The 18,131-nt window shown below is 36.0% G+C and overlaps 3 protein-coding genes across 10 annotated transcripts; 2 read left to right on the forward strand and 1 right to left on the reverse strand.

Annotated features, from left to right (window-relative positions):
* Positions 1-252: 252 nt before the first annotated feature.
* Positions 253-3,209, forward strand: LOC140970500 (zinc finger CCCH domain-containing protein 29-like). Of its 2 annotated transcripts, none has more exons than XM_073432269.1 (2): positions 253-409; positions 986-3,209. In XM_073432269.1, the coding sequence occupies exon 2, from the start codon at positions 991-993 to the stop codon at positions 2,986-2,988; it is 1,998 nt and encodes a 665-aa protein (XP_073288370.1). In that variant the 5' UTR covers positions 253-409; positions 986-990; the 3' UTR covers positions 2,989-3,209. The 2 variants fall into 2 exon arrangements, with proteins under 2 accessions (XP_073288370.1, XP_073288371.1); XM_073432270.1 differs by having other exon boundaries at positions 255-404.
* Positions 3,210-4,275: 1,066 nt separating this feature from the next.
* LOC140970483 (N-(5'-phosphoribosyl)anthranilate isomerase 1, chloroplastic-like) lies at positions 4,276-6,397 on the forward strand. 2 transcript variants are annotated; one of them, XM_073432242.1, is made up of 5 exons: positions 4,276-4,430; positions 4,719-4,775; positions 5,041-5,402; positions 5,480-5,643; positions 5,923-6,397. In XM_073432242.1, exons 1-5 carry the CDS (start codon positions 4,421-4,423, stop codon positions 6,146-6,148), a joined length of 819 nt encoding a protein of 272 aa, XP_073288343.1. In that variant the 5' UTR covers positions 4,276-4,420; the 3' UTR covers positions 6,149-6,397. The 2 variants fall into 2 exon arrangements, with proteins under 2 accessions (XP_073288343.1, XP_073288344.1); XM_073432243.1 differs by having other exon boundaries at positions 5,143-5,402.
* A 290-nt stretch (positions 6,398-6,687) lies between these two features.
* On the reverse strand, positions 6,688-18,004 carry LOC140970490 (lethal(2) giant larvae protein homolog SRO77-like). Of its 6 annotated transcripts, none has more exons than XM_073432253.1 (24): positions 17,765-18,001; positions 17,161-17,291; positions 16,260-16,344; positions 15,690-15,743; positions 15,342-15,433; positions 15,156-15,259; positions 14,932-15,007; positions 14,092-14,551; positions 12,993-13,331; positions 12,708-12,911; positions 12,476-12,574; positions 12,316-12,388; positions 11,224-11,351; positions 10,849-11,137; positions 10,537-10,763; positions 10,337-10,461; positions 9,680-9,797; positions 8,701-8,756; positions 8,489-8,579; positions 8,220-8,403; positions 8,045-8,110; positions 7,865-7,968; positions 7,721-7,783; positions 6,688-7,106 (listed from the first exon to the last, which is right to left on the reverse strand). In XM_073432253.1, exons 2-24 carry the CDS (start codon positions 17,268-17,270, stop codon positions 6,999-7,001), a joined length of 3,255 nt encoding a protein of 1,084 aa, XP_073288354.1. In that variant the 5' UTR covers positions 17,271-17,291; positions 17,765-18,001; the 3' UTR covers positions 6,688-6,998. The 6 variants fall into 6 exon arrangements, with proteins under 6 accessions (XP_073288354.1, XP_073288351.1, XP_073288355.1 ...); XM_073432250.1 differs by having other exon boundaries at positions 10,537-10,766; positions 17,765-18,000; XM_073432254.1 differs by having other exon boundaries at positions 10,537-10,766; positions 15,690-15,727; positions 16,250-16,344; positions 17,765-18,000.
* Between the last annotated feature and the right edge of the window lie 127 nt (positions 18,005-18,131).

Here is an 18,131-nt window from a genome sequence, read left to right on the forward strand (position 1 = left end):
ACGCTGACAAAGGCCTATGGCGGTTTGATATATTCCATTGTCCCCTCAAAATGGAACCTTTTTATATTTCATTTGCATTTCATTTGAATCTCCATGTGGATTTCACTTGGTTTATTCAAAATGGAACCAGTAAGAAACAGAAATGGTGTGAGGTGGATTCCACTTTCGAATATTGAATTTGACTGTAATGGAAAAAATAAAAAAAGTTAAAGAAAGAAGTGAGAAGAAAAGTCACAACTTCCTCCTCCCTTCCTCATCATATATATGTATTTATACTTCTCCAAAGACTCGAGGTCATTCACAAGATTAGATACTAACATTACTTACCTCGAATTTTTTTTTCAAATTATTGGGAGTCTTTGTAATTTCAAATATCCATTTATCGAGGCATCTGTCTATTCAGTGTAAGGTACGGTTTTTTAACATCTAAAGACTCGATCTTTAATGGTTTTTGTGTTTATTTTATTTTATTTTCTCTTTTTTGGTTTCTTGTTAAGGCTTTTGGGTGGTATCGAGGGGCTTCTCATGTTTAGTGAGCTGTTTGTAAGTTGTATTGAGATATGGAATTTGAATAATGGGTTATTTTTCGCTTGCTTTCTTTAAAAAATAAATTCTGGAATTTTAGATGGTTTTTCTTTGTTTTTTTCTTCGAAATATGTTTGGTGTTGATTTTGATGCTGTGGTTTGTTTTTTGTAAGCCATTTTTTTTTTCTCGTTAACTGTGTTATTTGTTTAATAACGTTTCCTTGGTTGAGAGAGAGAATCTAACGACAGTCTGGCCGTATGGGGGAATGATTCCATTGATTTGTAAGGAACAATTGTTTAGCCTTTGAGATTCCGGTTAGGACAACCTTATAATAGTTGGAATAAATAAATATTATGAATGATTTTGTCAAGATTTACAGGTAAGTAAAGGGATGAGGAGTTCGTGGTTTATCAATACATTCTCGAGTCTCAAATTTTCTTTGTTCTTGGCATGTTTCAGGTTTGATGTGCACCGGTTCAAAGAGTAAGCTTTCCTCTTCTGACTTGGAAATGGAGGCCAAATTTCAAGAAAATATGAGAAGGGTTTCGTGTAAAAGAAGCGCAAACTTGCTGGAATTGGCGGCTACTGATGATTTGGCTGGCTTTATATATGAAATAGAAGAGATGTATTCTGATGTGAATGAAGTAAGCGATTGGTATGGCAGAAGATTTGGTACAACGAAGATGGGGTATGAAGAGAGAACCCCGATGATGATTGCTTCTTTGTACGGAAGTCTAGAGGTTTTGAAGTATATTGTTGGAACTGGAAAAGTTGATGTCAACAGAGCGTGTGGCTCGGATGGGGCTACACCACTCCATTGTGCTGCTGCCGGTGGTTCGTGGGCCTCGGTTGAGGTTGTCAAGTTCTTGATCGGTGTCTCTGGGGATATCAATTCTATTGATGCCTATGGGAAGAAACCGTGTGATTTGATTGCTCCATTTGTTAAGCTTTCGAGCAATTCTAAGAGGAGAATCTTGGAAATGTTGTTGAAAGGGATCAAAATCGAGTCAGGTGATGAGGAGGAAGAAGGGAGTGATATGCCTCGGGTTAAAGAAGGGGGTGAGAAGAAAGAGTATCCTGTTGATGTGTCTTTGCCGGATATCAACAATGGGGTCTACGGAAGTGATGAGTTCAGGATGTATAGTTTCAAGGTGAAGCCTTGCTCGAGGGCATATTCTCACGACTGGACGGAGTGCCCTTTTGTCCACCCTGGGGAGAATGCGAGGAGGCGTGATTTGAGGAAGCATCACTACACTTGTGTCCCGTGTCCCGAGTTCAAGAAGGGAAGTTGTGCGAAGGGAGATTCTTGCGAATATGCTCATGGTGTTTTTGAATCTTGGCTTCATCCAGCTCAATACAGGACACGTCTCTGCAAGGATGAGACAGGCTGCGCACGAAAAGTGTGCTTCTTCGCTCACAAACCCGAAGAGCTTCGTCCTTTGTATGCTGCCACCGGTTCTGCTATGCCTTCTCCAAATTCTGTTTCAATGAATTCAATGAATTCAATGGACATGACTTCATTAAGCCCTTTGTCACTTGGTTCGTCCTCTTTGATGCTGCCTAGTACTTCAACACCACCCATGTCGCCCTCAGTTACTTGTTCGTCTCCAATGGGCGGAAACATGTGGCAGAACAAGGTGAACCTTATAACCCCACCTGCCCTGCAGCTCCCCGGTAGCCGACTCAAAACTACTTTTCGTGCACGAGATGTGGATTTGGAGGTGGGATTGGAGAAAATCCATGCTCAGAACCAACGCCAGCAATTAGTTGAGGAGATGGCGAGCCTGTCTTCCCCATATCCAAGAATCAGCAATTTACAACCCACGAATCTAGATGACATATTTGGGTCGTTGGACCCTTCATTATTATCTCAATTACAGGGTCTCTCAGCCAAGAATTCTCCTACCAGTCATCAGATTCGCCAGAACACAAACCAACTCCGAGCCAGTTACCCCTCAAACTTCTCATCAGCACCAGCAAGAAAACAGCCCTCGTCATATGGTTTTGATTCCTCTGCTGCTGTCGCTGCAGCAGTCATGAATTCAAGAGCCAACTCCTTCTCCAAACGCAGCCAAAGCTTCATTGACTGTGGTACTGGAGTTGGCTACCGATCCAGCCTTTCCAGTTCTGCTAATTCTCCTAGTCCAATGCCATCAATGTTTTCAGATTGGAACTCACCAGATGGGAAGGTGAACTGGGGTTTTAACGATGACGAGATAAATAAGCTTAGAAAGTCGGCTTCTTTTGGTTTTCGAAGCAATAATGCCAATGCATCTGGGGCCATGGCTCCGTGTACTGTCAACGAGCCGGATGTTTCTTGGGTTAATTACTTGGTGAAGGACAGCCCATCTGGTGGCATCGGACCTCATGGTACGGAGCAAAGCTTGCACGGCGGATTTCATGAAATGGCACCGAGTTGGATCGATCAATTGTACATGGAGCAGGAACAGATGGTCGCTTAATCTGGTTTCTTGCTCGTAGCTGACCCATACTTGTGATGATATTCTTTGAGATTCTTTGAGATTTTTATTGCTACACCATATTTTTTGGATTAGAATCTTACAGGAAATCGAAGAAACAAATCTGTTATTTATTAATTTTTTTCCGCAATAGTTTAATACTTTACTATGTAATCCTTGTATTCAAGAATCTATTGATGAAAAAATGTCGTGTAATTCCTCCATTTTCAAGATTAAAAAAATGAGAGATATATATTAATATTATGGTGTGATAAATAACATGCTGTTTGATATGATTTTAAAATGATGGATTAATTTTATAAATTTTATTGTAATGATTAAAATGTTCTAAGTGTTAATTAAATATATATTTTTAAAATAATTGCATAGATGATTAAATATTTGTAACTATAATTTATATTTATCAATATTAATTTAAATATATTTATTAAAAATAAATATGTGAATATATATTTACTTTAATAATTAAAATAGTCGAAATTGTGAGCCACATTGGACTAATCATTCATCTATCTTGAATTCTTAATGGACAGCCGCCCGAACAACTTTATTCTCATCTCTCCAGTCCACCATGGGAAAAAGGAGACTCCATTATCTGGCTTTTATTTTTATATTCTAAGGAGGCCCAATATGGTTTCAAGTTTCAACCAATCTTATAGATCAGGCCCTTTTTTATGTGGGCTTCAGCCAGATTTCCAAATCTCCTATATATTGCCTTCCCATGTCCAATAAATATTTTGACGAGCAATCGAGTCGTAAGTTGTTTGTTTAGCGTGATTTATCTGACTATTTAATATTTTCTCAACGTAGTTGGACATCGGCCCTCTTGTTATCTATACTATATTATTAAGTGTGAGATCTTTAGAGTAACTACCTTAGAGGACACCAAAATATTTAATTCTATAATAATAATTACCCTTCTTACCTTATTAAAGAAGTCTTCAAGTCACTCTATATTTTACATAGAAAAAATCTAATCAAAATTTCTCTTTTAAATCAAACAACTCTTCTAAATTGAAAATAATTTTGCATTAATTGTTTAGTATTATTTAGTCAAATTAAAAATAATAATAACACGTGCAACGCATGTGCATTTTTTACTAGTTTATTCATCGATGCACCCGGAGTAATACTCGCCTTACAAGGAGAAAACCTACAAAAAGAAGAACTCGAACAAGTTACGACATATCCCAAATAACCGATTAAAATGATGTAAAAATAACAATAGCTTAGTGGGCCTCGGCATCCGCTTGTTGGGCTTAAAGGTATTATATTTGCATATAGAACTCAATGGTCGTTGATTGAAGAAATGGTGGGGGTATGTTTTCGACAACTGAAGTTCTACTTTTAGGCGAGCTATAATTATAAATTTGTTCATCGTTTGGTTGCACACAGATATTCTGCTGCTTCAGCTATGCTCTCAGGTCTCGCTCTCTCTGTACTCATCGTTAAGCTGAATGTGTGTTTCATCTGTTTGCGCGTGTGAGAATGTGCAGTCCAGATGCTTGTGTGAATTCTTTAGAAAGTTTTTTTTTTTGGGGTAATTTCTCTGTTTTTTTGGGGGAAACGAAGCCCTTTTGGTTCGTTTCCTGGAAAAGAAGGTGGTGATAATTAGCGAAATGTGTAATGGTTGTCAATTGTCATGCTATTGGTTTAATGAACGTTTGGTCTTCTCGAATGTGTTTTTGTGATTGTATGTCTATCTTTTCCAGGTTTAAGAGTGGGAAATCATCTTCAACCAAGTGTTGTTACTAAGCCGATATGTTCAGGTATGCCAGAATATTAGTGGCATTGTTAAATTATTCAGAAAATATAATTCCTCATATGGTGGTTGATGCGTATTTCATGCCCTTTCTTTTTCACCCCTTCGTCTCGTAATATGAGTAAATTAGGGTCTTCATTGTATTTAAGTTGGGAATGATGCTTTGTTAAGTGAGAAGAAGCTGGTGCATGAGGAATATACCCAATAAGTAATTTTGAAGTGTGTGTGTGCGCCCTATTTGTGTGGAAATCAGATCATCAAATTAATTACAGGTTTCCAAGGGAAAGAAATGATTTTATTAAATGGGGTCTTCCCAAAGATGAAAATGACACGCTCGTCAAACCAATCAGCAATAGTTTCACTTGCTGATAAAGGATACAAAGAAGACAGGCCTTTAGTTAAAATGTGTGGAATCACGTCAGCTAGAGATGCTGCCAAAGCAGCAGAAGCTGGTGCAAATTTTATTGGGATGATTATGTGGCCCAACTCAAAACGGTCCATCTCACTTCCTATTGCAAAAGAGATTTCAAAAGTGGCTCGAGAACATGGAGCTGTTCCTGTTGGGGTATTTGTAGATGATGATGCAGAAACTATTTTAAGAGCGTCTGATGAAGCAGAACTTGGATATGTTCAGGTTAGCTCTTTCGTCCATCATTACCTGTATTTTTAACTCGTTCTACCTTTTTATTTAACATCTAATGACATCTGCAGCTACATGGAAATGGTTCACGGAATGATTTTCATACTGTGGCAAGAGAGAGTAAAGTAATTTATGTTCTTCATGCGAATGAGGATGGTGTTCTTCTGAATTTAATAACTGATGAAGAATGTTCTCTTGTTGATTGGGTTCTCGTGGATAGTGCCAAAGGTGGAAGGTATTAAAATAAAGTCATGTACATTGTTAGCCTCATTATTCCTCAGTCATTTGGCTTTGATCTCATTTTCTTTGCTATGAAGAGACGGTATTTTTTCTTTCAAAATATTTGTGCTCTTGTTCAAAGTTGAATGCAAGTTGCCTTCTTGCAATTCAGCTGTCATATACCCTATGCTAATATATAATTTCATTGTTTCTAATTGTTGACAAATTCATTTATCTTTTACGGCGCGTGGGAGTTAGCAGACATGGCTTAAAAATGATCTCTGCATGTTTGCAGTGGTAAAGGGTTTAATTGGTCAAAATTTAAGCTTCCGCCAATTACAAGCAAAAAAGGATGGTTCCTTGCTGGAGGAGTTAACCCTAAGAATGTATGCAAAGCTCTTTCTATACTTAGGCCGCAGGGAATCGACGTGAGTAGTGGCATTTGTGGTCCAGATGGCATACAGAAAGATGAACTCCAAATACAATCATTCATGAAAGCAGTCAATTCAGTGCATTACTGACTGGCAATGTCAAAAATTAGTTATACATTTTCTGTACATTTGAGATATGCACTTTTAAGATGAATTTAGTAGTGTCGTTGATACGTACACCAAATAGCATATGTAACACAAACAAATGAATACAAGATCTGAAGTGTCTTCTGAAACTATCAAGAACATGGAAAAACTGTGATAATACTTTTTTGATGGATTGGCTTCTATTTTTCTTGATCATTTTAGTTATTAGTCTACTGGAGCACAACTTGCACATATGCGAAGCATACTAACCTTCTGACTCGTTTCGTAATTTATTATTATTGTCTTATATAAATTTCATCAAGTTTAAATTTTTTTACTATACGTTCAAATACAGTTTTTGTCCCAAAATCATCACATGCTCTGCTCTTATCTATTTAGGGTTGGAATACACTTTAGAAATTGTCTTAGACAGCAGATACAATATAGGTAAATGTAAAATGAGTGAGCTAGATTGATTGCCTACTTAAATTTTATTTATTACAACAAAACTTGTAAAGAATAATCGAACTCGAGGAGCATAATATCAATTGATATTTTGAAGGTGTAGAATGTTTACACTAAAACCTGAAGCCACCCTTAACAGGTGAAAGAAGGAACTATAGTGGCTGGATTGATATTTGAAGCAATCTAGGTTATTTTTAATTAATCTCTAACAACACTACTGCAAAACATGTAAACTATTCTTGTCGAACATTCATTTACTTAAATATCAACGTACGCTACAATGTCATTATATTCTTTCCTCACAAATACGCTTGAAGTGTTTGTCATCTGTAGTATCTATATGTGACCCAATTGACGGAAAATTGGAACGCCCTGACTTTTTATGCCGTCATATGTTCCACCACTTGCGTTTTTCCATCGTCTTAGCAAGCTCATTTGCCATTGACGCAAAGCTTTCAGCACCACTTTGTAGCTCGGCTGTCCTTTTGCCAAGTTTCTGAAACAAATCAAACACCACTCAACACTGAATGACTGAGAGATGATGCATGATCAGCAACTGCTCTTTGCATTGTAAACTTTAGTGAAATTTGCACGAGTTAGCAGTAGTAAAGGTAATAATACCAAAGCAATATTAACACCAAATATCCCGCCTAATAACAGGGATTGTCTCATTCCAGTATGTGACGTGTTAGTCGAGATTTGACACAATACAAAGAACGAAAGAACAGTGAGACTTTGTGTGATCAGCATAATGTCATTATCCATTATTTCAGATGTCTTCGAGAAAGAAACTTATAAAAACTTATTTAGTAGAAGCGAAGCCGGGCTAAATTTATTGTGCAAAGCTGGAAAGAATCTAATATCCTGCCTAATATATAATATTGGAAAGATGCAAAAACCTCTTCAGCCCCCGCTCCCCTAAAAAAGGGATTGTTTAAAAGAATAAAACAATCTACAGTCACCATAAGTCAGAACTCCGAGAAATTACCACCATTGCTGGTTCACAAAGAACTAATGCTTCAAACAAGGGACAGCTTAATTCAGTTACCTCATATCCTTCTAAAATCATGATATGCGCATAATCACTGAATATATAAGAACTGGTCTTACATCAAGTTTCTCCCCCCGTTCTAGAAGTTTATCCTTTGCTTGAGAAGCCGAAGCTGCAGCATCCTGGAACCAATTACATGGTGAGAATGTGATCCCCAATTTAAGCATTAAAAACACAATTAAGCTGTTTAAGGAAAATCTTACTCCCGTGTTCCTATATTTTGCAATAATTTCCTCGCGTGTTCGAACCTTTGGATGATTGTCAGGAGAACCACCTTCAAATAATCTCTCTCTCTCTCTACCCTTCTCTGAAAAAAGTAACCATTTAGGCCCAACTGATGCTTAAAACCATCATTATCAATAGAAATAAATTTGTCGCTCTACCTTTTATGTCATTACTACTCTTTTGTGAAGTTGATACAACGACTGGCTCATCTATGTCAATATCATCTGCAAACATAATTCGACGAGGATTAAGCCATTTATTTTATTGTTTATTTTGTTATTTGCATAACAAGTAGATGCCCACTCTTCAGTGGGAATGTTGACTCATACTTACCTATGCCAAGTTCCAAATCTTCTTTATCAAAAGAACCAAAGGGGTCAGAGAATGGGAACCTTGAAAACATTCCATCCAAACGCGCAATCATGATTTCACGAGATTCCATGTAACTCATATTCTGCTCTCCTTCACCCCCTTTTAAACCCTTGATCATATTACTAATAAATCCGGGCATTGCACTCTGTTCATTCAAACAAGCAAAATCATTAGAGAGGGACAAAAAATAAAGGAAAAGCCAAACAGAAATAGATGACGCAATTTGTGACCTGTGCCTTCTTTTGGTTTAGAGTGAATTTAACATCAGCATCTGCAGCGGCAGCAAGGGCTTCATCATGTAGACAAGGTAGATTTTCGAGGCTAGAACAAAAATAGACACATGTCAGGGCTTTTGACAAACAGACGTAGAGAGAGAGAGAGAGAGAGAGAGAGAGAGAGAGAGAGAGAGAGAGAGAGAGAGAGAGAGAGAGAGAGAGGAGACCTAAATTCATTTTCGAAGGCCAGAAGAGATATAAAAGCAAATTCACACCCATTGACCTAGAAAGTATAGCATCATCAGTTGCAAGTATAAAGTTTTAACATAATTAATGTAATTTAAGATTAAACTGCCTAATTGCGTATTCAGAGAAGATGGAATGATTGCAAATATTCAATTGCCTGTGGTAGATGGGTCATAAGGTATAATAAGTAATGATCCAAAGATTCTACATAATAACATACAAAGTAGAAAACAAAGAATTATAAAGATAAATATCTCCTTCAAAAAGGTGTGTGAATTTCTTAAATCACGTCAGGGCAGTGGGTTCACTCTTTCTACAACTCTTATATTATCATCACACCACAAGTCAAAACTTTAACATCAGCTTCAATTACGATTACATTAGACAGAAACATATCACAGTTTAAACACATCTCTAACTAAACCCCAGGTGGCTGACAACTTATGGCATCATTTCTACTCTATTTACCCAAGGAGGGCACTACATTAACAGTTCCAAGAAACGAACAATTCTAAAGATGGCTGCATGATGGAACTCATATTCACAGTTTTTTAAACAGCATATATTTCCTTAATTTATTCTCATTACCATCTGTCTTTTATAATTGGTAAACTTTCATATTGGTTCAGAAATCTAAACCGATGAGAAACTGTGAGTCATTTCCTATACCATGGACAAATGAAGCTCTGCTACCATAAAAAAAAATTCTCTCCAGAAATGATCTTTTATTCAATAGAAACTTTATAAAATAGAGTCATTCTTTACGAGTTTTTGCTAATACTAAACTTTTATCAATTAGCCAAGAAGGTCACTGGACTGGTCATTCCTGTAAGGATCCTAGTTCTTGGACATCTTTATATGATGCATGTAAGATCTCGAGCGTAAATTTCTGTAGTTTACATAAAAGAACACATATAAATTATCATGTGGTGCAGATTGTTTCTGTGTTAAGTCACCAACCAAGGTAATCTGCCCTTCGTCGGAAGCACACATTGTCTTCTCCATATTATTTTTGAAGCTCCACCTAAGAATTGACATCAATGAGGTATCTCCCACCAGTTCAAGATCTGGAAAAGACCTAAGAGAAAAAGACATTGAGCAATACATTGACACTTTCCTTTGCCAATACTTGTTCTCAACTAATTTATATCATAGCCAAGTGAATCTCTCCACCACACACACATGCATATATATATATCAATTACTGCATAAGTTCTTGTCCAGTGTATTCATTTTTAATTTTTTACACCAAAACTAAAAATGGGTGACGTAAGTAATTTCTACTCTAAGGGGATATGGTGTTGGTAATTCTTCAAAAGCTGAGTAAATTATGATGTCATTGTTTTTTTGTCTGGATCACAAAGCCACGTACCTAAATCAATCCATGGTCAAGCTGGGTTGTAGTCATTGAGCGAGAAGCTTTTCTAGCTCCTACGTCTCGATTCACAATATTAGAATTCAAGATTTTGCTTAAAGAGAATGTTGTAATTATTTAAAATGTTAGATAAATTACAGTTGTTTCACATAAAGTAACAACAATGCAGGGTAATTGCACATATGCAGTTTAAATCTCATCAGTATCTGAAACACAAGCAAAAAGATGAATTAGGAATTCACCGTATTTCAATTTCTCCAGTTTGATAAACAAAGATCAATCCATACTCTTCCGCATTTTTCTTGAAGATTGTAGTCCAGGAACATGGTTTCTCAAGATTCAGTAAACGTACAAAGTTACAATCACCCTGAAGTCAAGGAATCCTCATAAGAAAGGGAATAAATTACACGTTAAACTGAATAGGGACAATAAATGACAGCACCTGAAAGAAAGACTTTAAGGAGTATGTGTACACAGCATCATTGCAACACAATAAAATATGGGATTCCAATGTCTCGTCCCCTAAACATGTGGGTTGCATGTGGCCTTCCACGCTGGACAAACCACTCAGATTTTCAAGACTGGATTGCAGAGGTTGATTTTCAGCATCAACATGCTCAGTAGACATCACAAAAACGTTTTTTGACCTTTCAGAGAGAGGACGTTTTCCTTCTGTGTGCAAAAGGCCCCACAAGACGTAAACATCTGCACATGATATATGTAGAAAACTAAAAAGAAAACGGGATGGACTTACCTAGTAAATACATGCCTATTGCCATTGAATTTTCCTTTGGAAATATTGGTTTAGAGTTCACCATATTGCCTTTGGCACTATCTATTAAGACTGTGTGCGCATCTCTAGTTAATACAAAAGCAAGCTCTGTGGTAGATTCACTAACAATTTCATTTTCAGAATTATTTATATTGTTTTCATGAGTATCTGGAAAAGTTTTCACCGCCACTGAAATGATTGGTGACCTTGAGCTAGACAAATAATCTGTTATAGATAACACTGACAATAAACTAGTATCAAGTATAGCAACCTGCAATAAAGTAATTGTGATGTCAGACAAGAGTTGTAAAACTGCATATAACTAAAAGAAGAACAAGTTCTGATAAACAAATTTACCTGCCCACTTTCATATCCAACAAGAAGTCTGACTCCAGAATTTACAAACTGTAAGACACGTACAGGAGAATTCAGTAAGGAAAATATAGCCGAACATTGGTTGCTCTCTGCATGTGGCAAATGTTGATCTGCAAGTAAACAACATAATAGTCACGCATTCTGAAGAAAGAAGTGATCACAAGTGAATGTTTCCTAAATATTGAAACGAGGCCTTAAATTAAACAGATGAGGGCCTTTTGTGAAAGTTTAACTACGGTTATTACTGGACAATGGGGATGCAGGAATGCCAACAGACCCAGACAATAGATAGAAGCAAATGAAAAAAACGGACAAGTAAACACCCTCATACATCATGTTCTAATGATGCAAGTGATTGGATATCAACTCATTAACTGACATATAAATTCTAATAATACAGCACAATAATCAACAACATCAATGAACCAACCCCAAGTACCGAATAAGTTGTTTGCAAATTCAGAAAAAGTAGTTCAGTTCAGATTAGCCCACTAAAAAATCACTGAAGCTGTGGCTTGCTCTTGTTCAAAGGTCCTTGCACTCATAAAGAATGTTTGCTTCACTAAAGTAGCCCTTGTTTGTCGTCGCTGGGGATAAAAGCATGTAAACACGGCGAAACACCGACCTTAAAAAATTAGATCCACCTCATGTACTGATTTGTGCACTAAATGAAAATTATTATGGACAAGACACTCTAAAGAAAAAACAGTTCTTAGGATAATTATTTCTAGTGAACTGTATGTTTCTTTCATTTGGCCATGTTTAAATTCCTATTTTCTTGTATAAGTCAATTGCAAAGTACCTTCGCAATCATATTGGTTTCCTGTTAACAGATTGTCATATCCTGTTTCATCATTATTGCTTAAATGTAAACTAAAAAACATTTTTGAAAAAATCAAGATAGATCATATTTTACAAGAAAGAATCCATGTAAGCTAGGGGTATGAGGTAATTATACAACAAAAAGTACCAGGAAATGCTGGCCCATTAGCTTACACAACTGCTCGGAAGTCTAGAAACACAAATAATCATAAATCAAAATGTGGCAGAGAATTAATATTTGGAAAAAAATACCATCACGACTGGTTTCAGTTATCAGGGTCAAGATTGTTTGGTTGGAATTGCCTTGAAGTATATAAATGAAAACCTAACAAATAAAGGAAAATGTATGAATCACTATTTTTATCTATTTCAGTAAAGCCCGAGAAAAATAGAAAATGACTGTAATTCTTACCGCTCCGCTTTCATTGCCAACAGCTAAGGTCAAGGTGATAGAAGAAAAGCCCAATGCTGATACTGCTGAACTTGCACCAGAAACTTGAATTCCTTCTGTCTGCCAGTAAATGGTGTGGTTGTTGTTAACAAGTATAATACTGTAAACTCGATCAATGAACTTTCTATCAATTTTTCAATATATAATGAATATAGATGCTGAACCAATACCATTAAGAAAGCATTGTGCTAACCTTCAATCGTAAAACAGAAACAAGTGACAGAACTGGAGAAGTGGCATCCCATATTCGAACAGATCCATCTTGATATCCTCCTATATACATCTTCTGAAGTTTATTTGCAGCAGTAGACAGATGACAAGGAACTCCACCAGTCAGAGGCCACTGCGAACCCCTCCCGGTCAACACATCATCCTCTTGTAGCTTGGCAGGTGAAAACTGTCTAATGGAACAATAAATGGTCATTTAAATGAAATGGAGAAATAAATTGAATGTACAACATATGATGGATTTCAGAACCTCTGAAAGTTCACAGAAGAAACTCCTATCTCTACCCATCAAATAAAGCTTTCCCACGGTCATATGTGGTTCCACAGTGGGTATTATTGAATGATACTGAAATGCATGGACTGAATGATTATGTCCTGTCCCAGGCTTGAAGATAGACAAAGAAGCAAAATCGTAGAAATGCAGTTGTCCTGGATTGGTCAATATAAATAATGAAGTTAAGCTGAAGTTGTCAGGCTCATGAGCCTTTGGTGTTATAATTACATCAGCAAATGATCCATGGAGCGTAAGGTCAACACGCTCCACACACTTCAGTTGTACTAACCCAGCAGACCATTCAAGATTGAGGATCTGCATTAACAAGAAAGTTTCACAAAAAAGACATTATATGACTGCGAAGCTTCGACACTCAACAAGAAAACACCAAGATATTAATAATAAATTTAACCCATATAAAAATAAGTTTCTGGCTTTAAGTTGAAGTCAAAACCAGTTTGAAATCTAGTTTTGAAAACATTGGCAAACATCTTTGTTAGAACCAGTATGAGTTGTGCCGTTATTTTCTTGAACCTCCTCTATTATGTGAGATATTTCATAATCTTCAAACAGAGCATTGAAAATCTAAAACATGGTGATAATGACTATCCAGTTTGTTCTTGTTCGGAGCATGTTAAATGCTGGAAAGTACACACATGGAAGAAGCTTATCATCAGAAATCAAGATGACAGGTTGATTTAAAAATTAGATACTTAAGATGTAATAAAACGAAATGAAACGTGCTACCATGCACTTGTTGGAACTAATATCAGGCTCATTATTGATATACAATCTCCCACGGTCATCAAGTGAATCCAAATTAAGTATAAATGCACAACACCCCTATTGCATTGATAGTAACAGCTGCGAGTGAAAAAAAAGGTCAAACTGTGCAACTTCATGATTCATTCTAGATAACAACCCCTCCTAACTTGAAGAAGGAAACAAAAAGCAGCTATAGCATCGAAAACTTAGATTAGCTGATCGATATCAAGTACCCTTTTACTTTGTATAAAAAGAATAAGCAATTACGCTCGCAAAAGAAGCCAAATATTGGTACAAATGATGAACATACAGTCAAAACTTCTTCAGATCCAATGTCTTCACCACCATATGCAAAAAGTAGGCCTCCGCGACTATTTTGTGCTTTGTTCGAAGACCAATGCAAGACAATGACGGGAAGTCTTCTACCTGCAGATGATAATTGTATCTTAACAACATCATTGAACATGTTTTGGCTTCTCTGACTTTTAACATTGTCAGGTACTGACAGGTTCCAAAGCAAGATATCCCCATCCACATAACCAACAGCTAATGCTGACCCATCAGGAGACACCCAACAGAGAGAAGTTATGTCCTTCTCTCCATGGTCATTCTCTGGTGAATCACTTTGGCACGTGTGGCTCTCATTATTGGAAAAATTAAAAACTGGTCCCTCTTTTAGCTGGAGATCCTTGTGGTATCTAACATGTACAGCTCTATCTTCAGTAACATCCCACAGAATAATCAACCCATTCTCATAAGCAACCAAAACCCTGCAAACAAATTGAACTGCTCATTGTTGTAGATCTCGATATTAAAATAAAATACCCAGAAAATCTCCAATCTCCATGTGTCTCTAAATGAACAAGGCAGGTTGAATTTTTTTGCATTTTTCTACACTTCCGTATAATTCCTTGCACAATACCATTACTATCTATGTATTTTATTGATTTCCATCAGTCTTTTCTCCAATGAGTTCAATATACAGATGACAGCACAAAACTCAGTTACAATAATATCATCAAATGTTATAAATACAGTACAGAAGTTTAAGAAATTAGAAACACCGAAGAAGCAAACACAAAGCACACAAGAGAATTGTGCTCAAAAAGCTAGGACTCTGAATTGTAACTTCACGCATTCTTCCAGTTACCTGTTTCCATATGAACGAGGTTGGGAGAGCACACCAACAACGGACTGATTATCAGGCAATGAGAACCCAGATCCTTCTGCACAAATTTGACATATAAATTAAAGATAGGGATCCATTGTTACAGTAGACCAGCTAACCCCTAGGTGTATGGACCAAAATCCAAAAATGTAATTCCATTCAAGCGACTCAAATACATTGACTAATTTCAACATATTTTCAATTACCAGCTACAAGATTAGGAGGAATGTGATACGGCAATTGAATAATTTTCCCTCCTTCAGCATCATGCTTCAACACAGATAAGAATCCGTATTCATCTCCTAGATAACTAAATGTCCCAAAAAATAAAATAAATTAAGCATGAAAAAGTAAATGATCCAAAAAAGAGCTAAGATTCCTCATTTTCTTACATGAAATGGGTAGATGGAATAACAGAAAATGCTGTTATATTGGACTCCCACTGAATATTAGAAGATACACACCTCTTTCTTAGATCCCAAACCTGTCAAAGTTACATAAACATCTTGTGTTAAGGGAAAAATATCCATTGTCTGAAGAGAGGAAAAATCAGGGGGTTGATGTGAACAATGATTTTTATGGGAAAGATACAATGGTGATTAAGCACAAGGTGGAAAATTTCCAACTGGGGATAATTTAGATATCTTTTGAAGAAAAATAAATAAACACAACGATTGCAGGGAGTCAAGAATGGGACATTTCACCGTAAATTGTCATGGATGACCTGTATAAAACCATACCTGAATTTCATTTTCATTGGAGACACTCACTAAAAAACCTTGGTTTTGCAGAAACTGAAAAGGAGAAAAAAACAAAGAAACGGAGAGTATTCAGAAACTAAAATCTTACTAGATTAACCAGGATCCAAAAAGAGATTAGTGCTTCAATTATACTAAAAGTCTATTGATCCTCGAGAAAGGTGAAAACATTAGGCTTTAGCATTATCGTAAATACCACTTTGAACTAGTTTTCAGACAATCTAAATATAAGTAAATAAGGCCCTTCAGTATCTGATAAAAAAGTCGTGGATGAAGAAAGGTGATCGATTAAGTTGGAAATATGTGCAAATATCCAAATATACGAGTTCTTCAGAATATCTTCACAAATCTAAATAAAAGTGTTTATTATATTTGATAGCATCTGTACAAAATGAGCATCTAAAAAAGGGTTAAGAACATTGTTCGACTCCTGTGGTGAATATATGGGACCAAAAAATGCAATCCTTGCAATCAACAGATATGCAATAAATGATTAAGTTCAGCACCAGTCCATACAAGCAGATAGACCAAAACAATATGACATAAACCAACCTCTAAGTTTTTAAAGGGCAAGGCTTTTGGAGATATGAGAAGGCCTTCAATGTTGTCACCACCTATCACTTTAATCCTGCCATCCCTGTTATTCCAATCAATCAGAAAGAAAAGATTCATTAAGAGGAACAAATGGATAAACACATGTTGAAAGACCATAATTTGGACTTGATGTTCCAACAACCACTCTGCTGAGTAGCTCTCTCTCCATCATCCCTCGAGACATGACAAGAAGCAGCAGTGACAATTGTGAAGCTCAGTCAGAAAAAAATGACAATATTTAGTAATAATGAGAACACCAAGCTACTAAATGTTGAAATGTATGAGGTTGTGTACCCAGTAAGAGGAAAAAACCGATGTCCTCTGGTTATTTTAAATACTACATACCTAGTTCAAATTTCATTTTTCAAAATTTCATGCTTTTGCTTTAAATGAACACTTATTTGTGACAATTATTATTGTATAATCAATGCCATAATTAAAACTTAAAATGTTAGTATTCATTGAACGGCCCAGAAGAAAGAATTTTCTACTTCTAGTCAAAAAATGATGGCACATAAGAATTTAAGGTTAAACATAAACAGAATCAGAGTTGTCCCTAGACAGAAAAGAATGGGTCTGTCAGTATGTTAACAATAAAGAAAACTTGGGTTTGTAATGCTATATGGATAATCACTCAATAAAAAAATGGCAAAAAGAAAACTGATATTTCTCAATTCAGTGACTAAGTTTGATATATTACTTAAGTGGCAAGAAATTTGTTGCTTGATCACAAAGTCAGGGTACCATACATGAAAATTGACATAATTAGTGTGTGGATTTGTGCCTAAGAAATATAAGAAAATTACTCGATATAATAAAACAGAACTTCAGTGAATTGCATGAAGAAACTTAAACTCACAGTGTCCCTATTGCCAAGAGGCGCTGGATGGGGTCAAAGGCAAGAATTGATGCGGTAGATGGGATTCCATAATGAACAAAAACACGGGGTGCCTGGGCCGAGAATTCCATACTTTCAAGTGGAGAATTCAGCTGAATAAAAAAGTTGAAATTTTTTTATTAAGTTGTACATATAAATAGCCAGAATCAATATGGAACCAAACAAAAAAGGTTATAATCGAATTCATGAAAACACTTTCAGCAAAAAAATTGCACCTGCCAGGTGTATATTTTTTGAACAAATTCAAAATTAAGAAAACCAATCATCTAGCATTTCAGGTTGGTCATAATAACACTTCCAAATACCTAATTGCTAAGGTTTTATTCAAGAGTATCGTTCTAGCTCGATTGGGTAAGGAAAGTAAAATACTCAAGATCAAGAAAAGTTTCCCAAAATTAGCTTGCTCCGATTATAATATCCACCAGAATCAATACATTTCACACGATTACTTTTCATTCATCGAATTATTCTGAAATTTTTACAAAACATTGCAGATTAAGTGAACGAAACCATAACAATTCTCGGGCAGAGAGTACAGAAAAAGGTAAATAAACAATTTAATCACCTCATGAGAGCGCGTCGATGGTTGCAGTTGATTCGGTTTTTTTGGACTAATTTCGCGAACATAACAGGGAAGAAAAAATGAAAGCAATCTACATAGTAATTCGAACTTACCCTGTTTGAAATTAAATTATCGTACTTAATTCTTTAAAGATCCGACAAAATTTCTATAAATTCTACATTTTTTACGTGCAAATTTAGTTGACATCAAAATAACAATGATAAAGAAACAACCTTGAATTAGATAGTGTCATGTTTTGCTCTGATCGTTGACCAAAATGAGGCTTGGGGAAAATAAATTTTTACTGTTATAAAATAAAATTCATTTAAAGATCATCATATTATTAAAGATTTTTATTTAACTTCTAAAA

Source organism: Primulina huaijiensis, unplaced genomic scaffold (genome assembly GCF_012295235.1).
Source record: "Primulina huaijiensis isolate GDHJ02 unplaced genomic scaffold, ASM1229523v2 scaffold6295, whole genome shotgun sequence".
Taxonomy (NCBI): Eukaryota; Viridiplantae; Streptophyta; class Magnoliopsida; order Lamiales; family Gesneriaceae; genus Primulina; species Primulina huaijiensis.

Bases quoted from the DNA above. Each gene is read 5' to 3' on its own strand.
- LOC140970500 (XM_073432269.1), top strand. From the start codon at position 991: ATGTGCACCGGTTCAAAGAGTAAGCTTTCCTCTTCTGACTTGGAAATG.
- LOC140970483 (XM_073432242.1), top strand. The intron at 5,403-5,479 runs GTTAGCTCTTTC...TGACATCTGCAG, and splicing joins CAGAACTTGGATATGTTCAG to CTACATGGAAATGGTTCACG. The intron at 5,644-5,922 runs GTATTAAAATAA...GCATGTTTGCAG, and splicing joins GATAGTGCCAAAGGTGGAAG to TGGTAAAGGGTTTAATTGGT.
- LOC140970490 (XM_073432250.1), bottom strand. From the start codon at position 17,270: ATGGAATTCTCGGCCCAGGCACCCCGTGTTTTTGTTCATTATGGAATC. The intron at 9,798-10,336 runs GTGAATTCCTAA...TTTTTCTCTTAG, and splicing joins ACTGGAGAAATTGAAATACG to GTCTTTTCCAGATCTTGAAC. The intron at 8,404-8,488 runs GTCACAAATTGC...TTGAATGAACAG, and splicing joins TAAACCAAAAGAAGGCACAG to AGTGCAATGCCCGGATTTAT.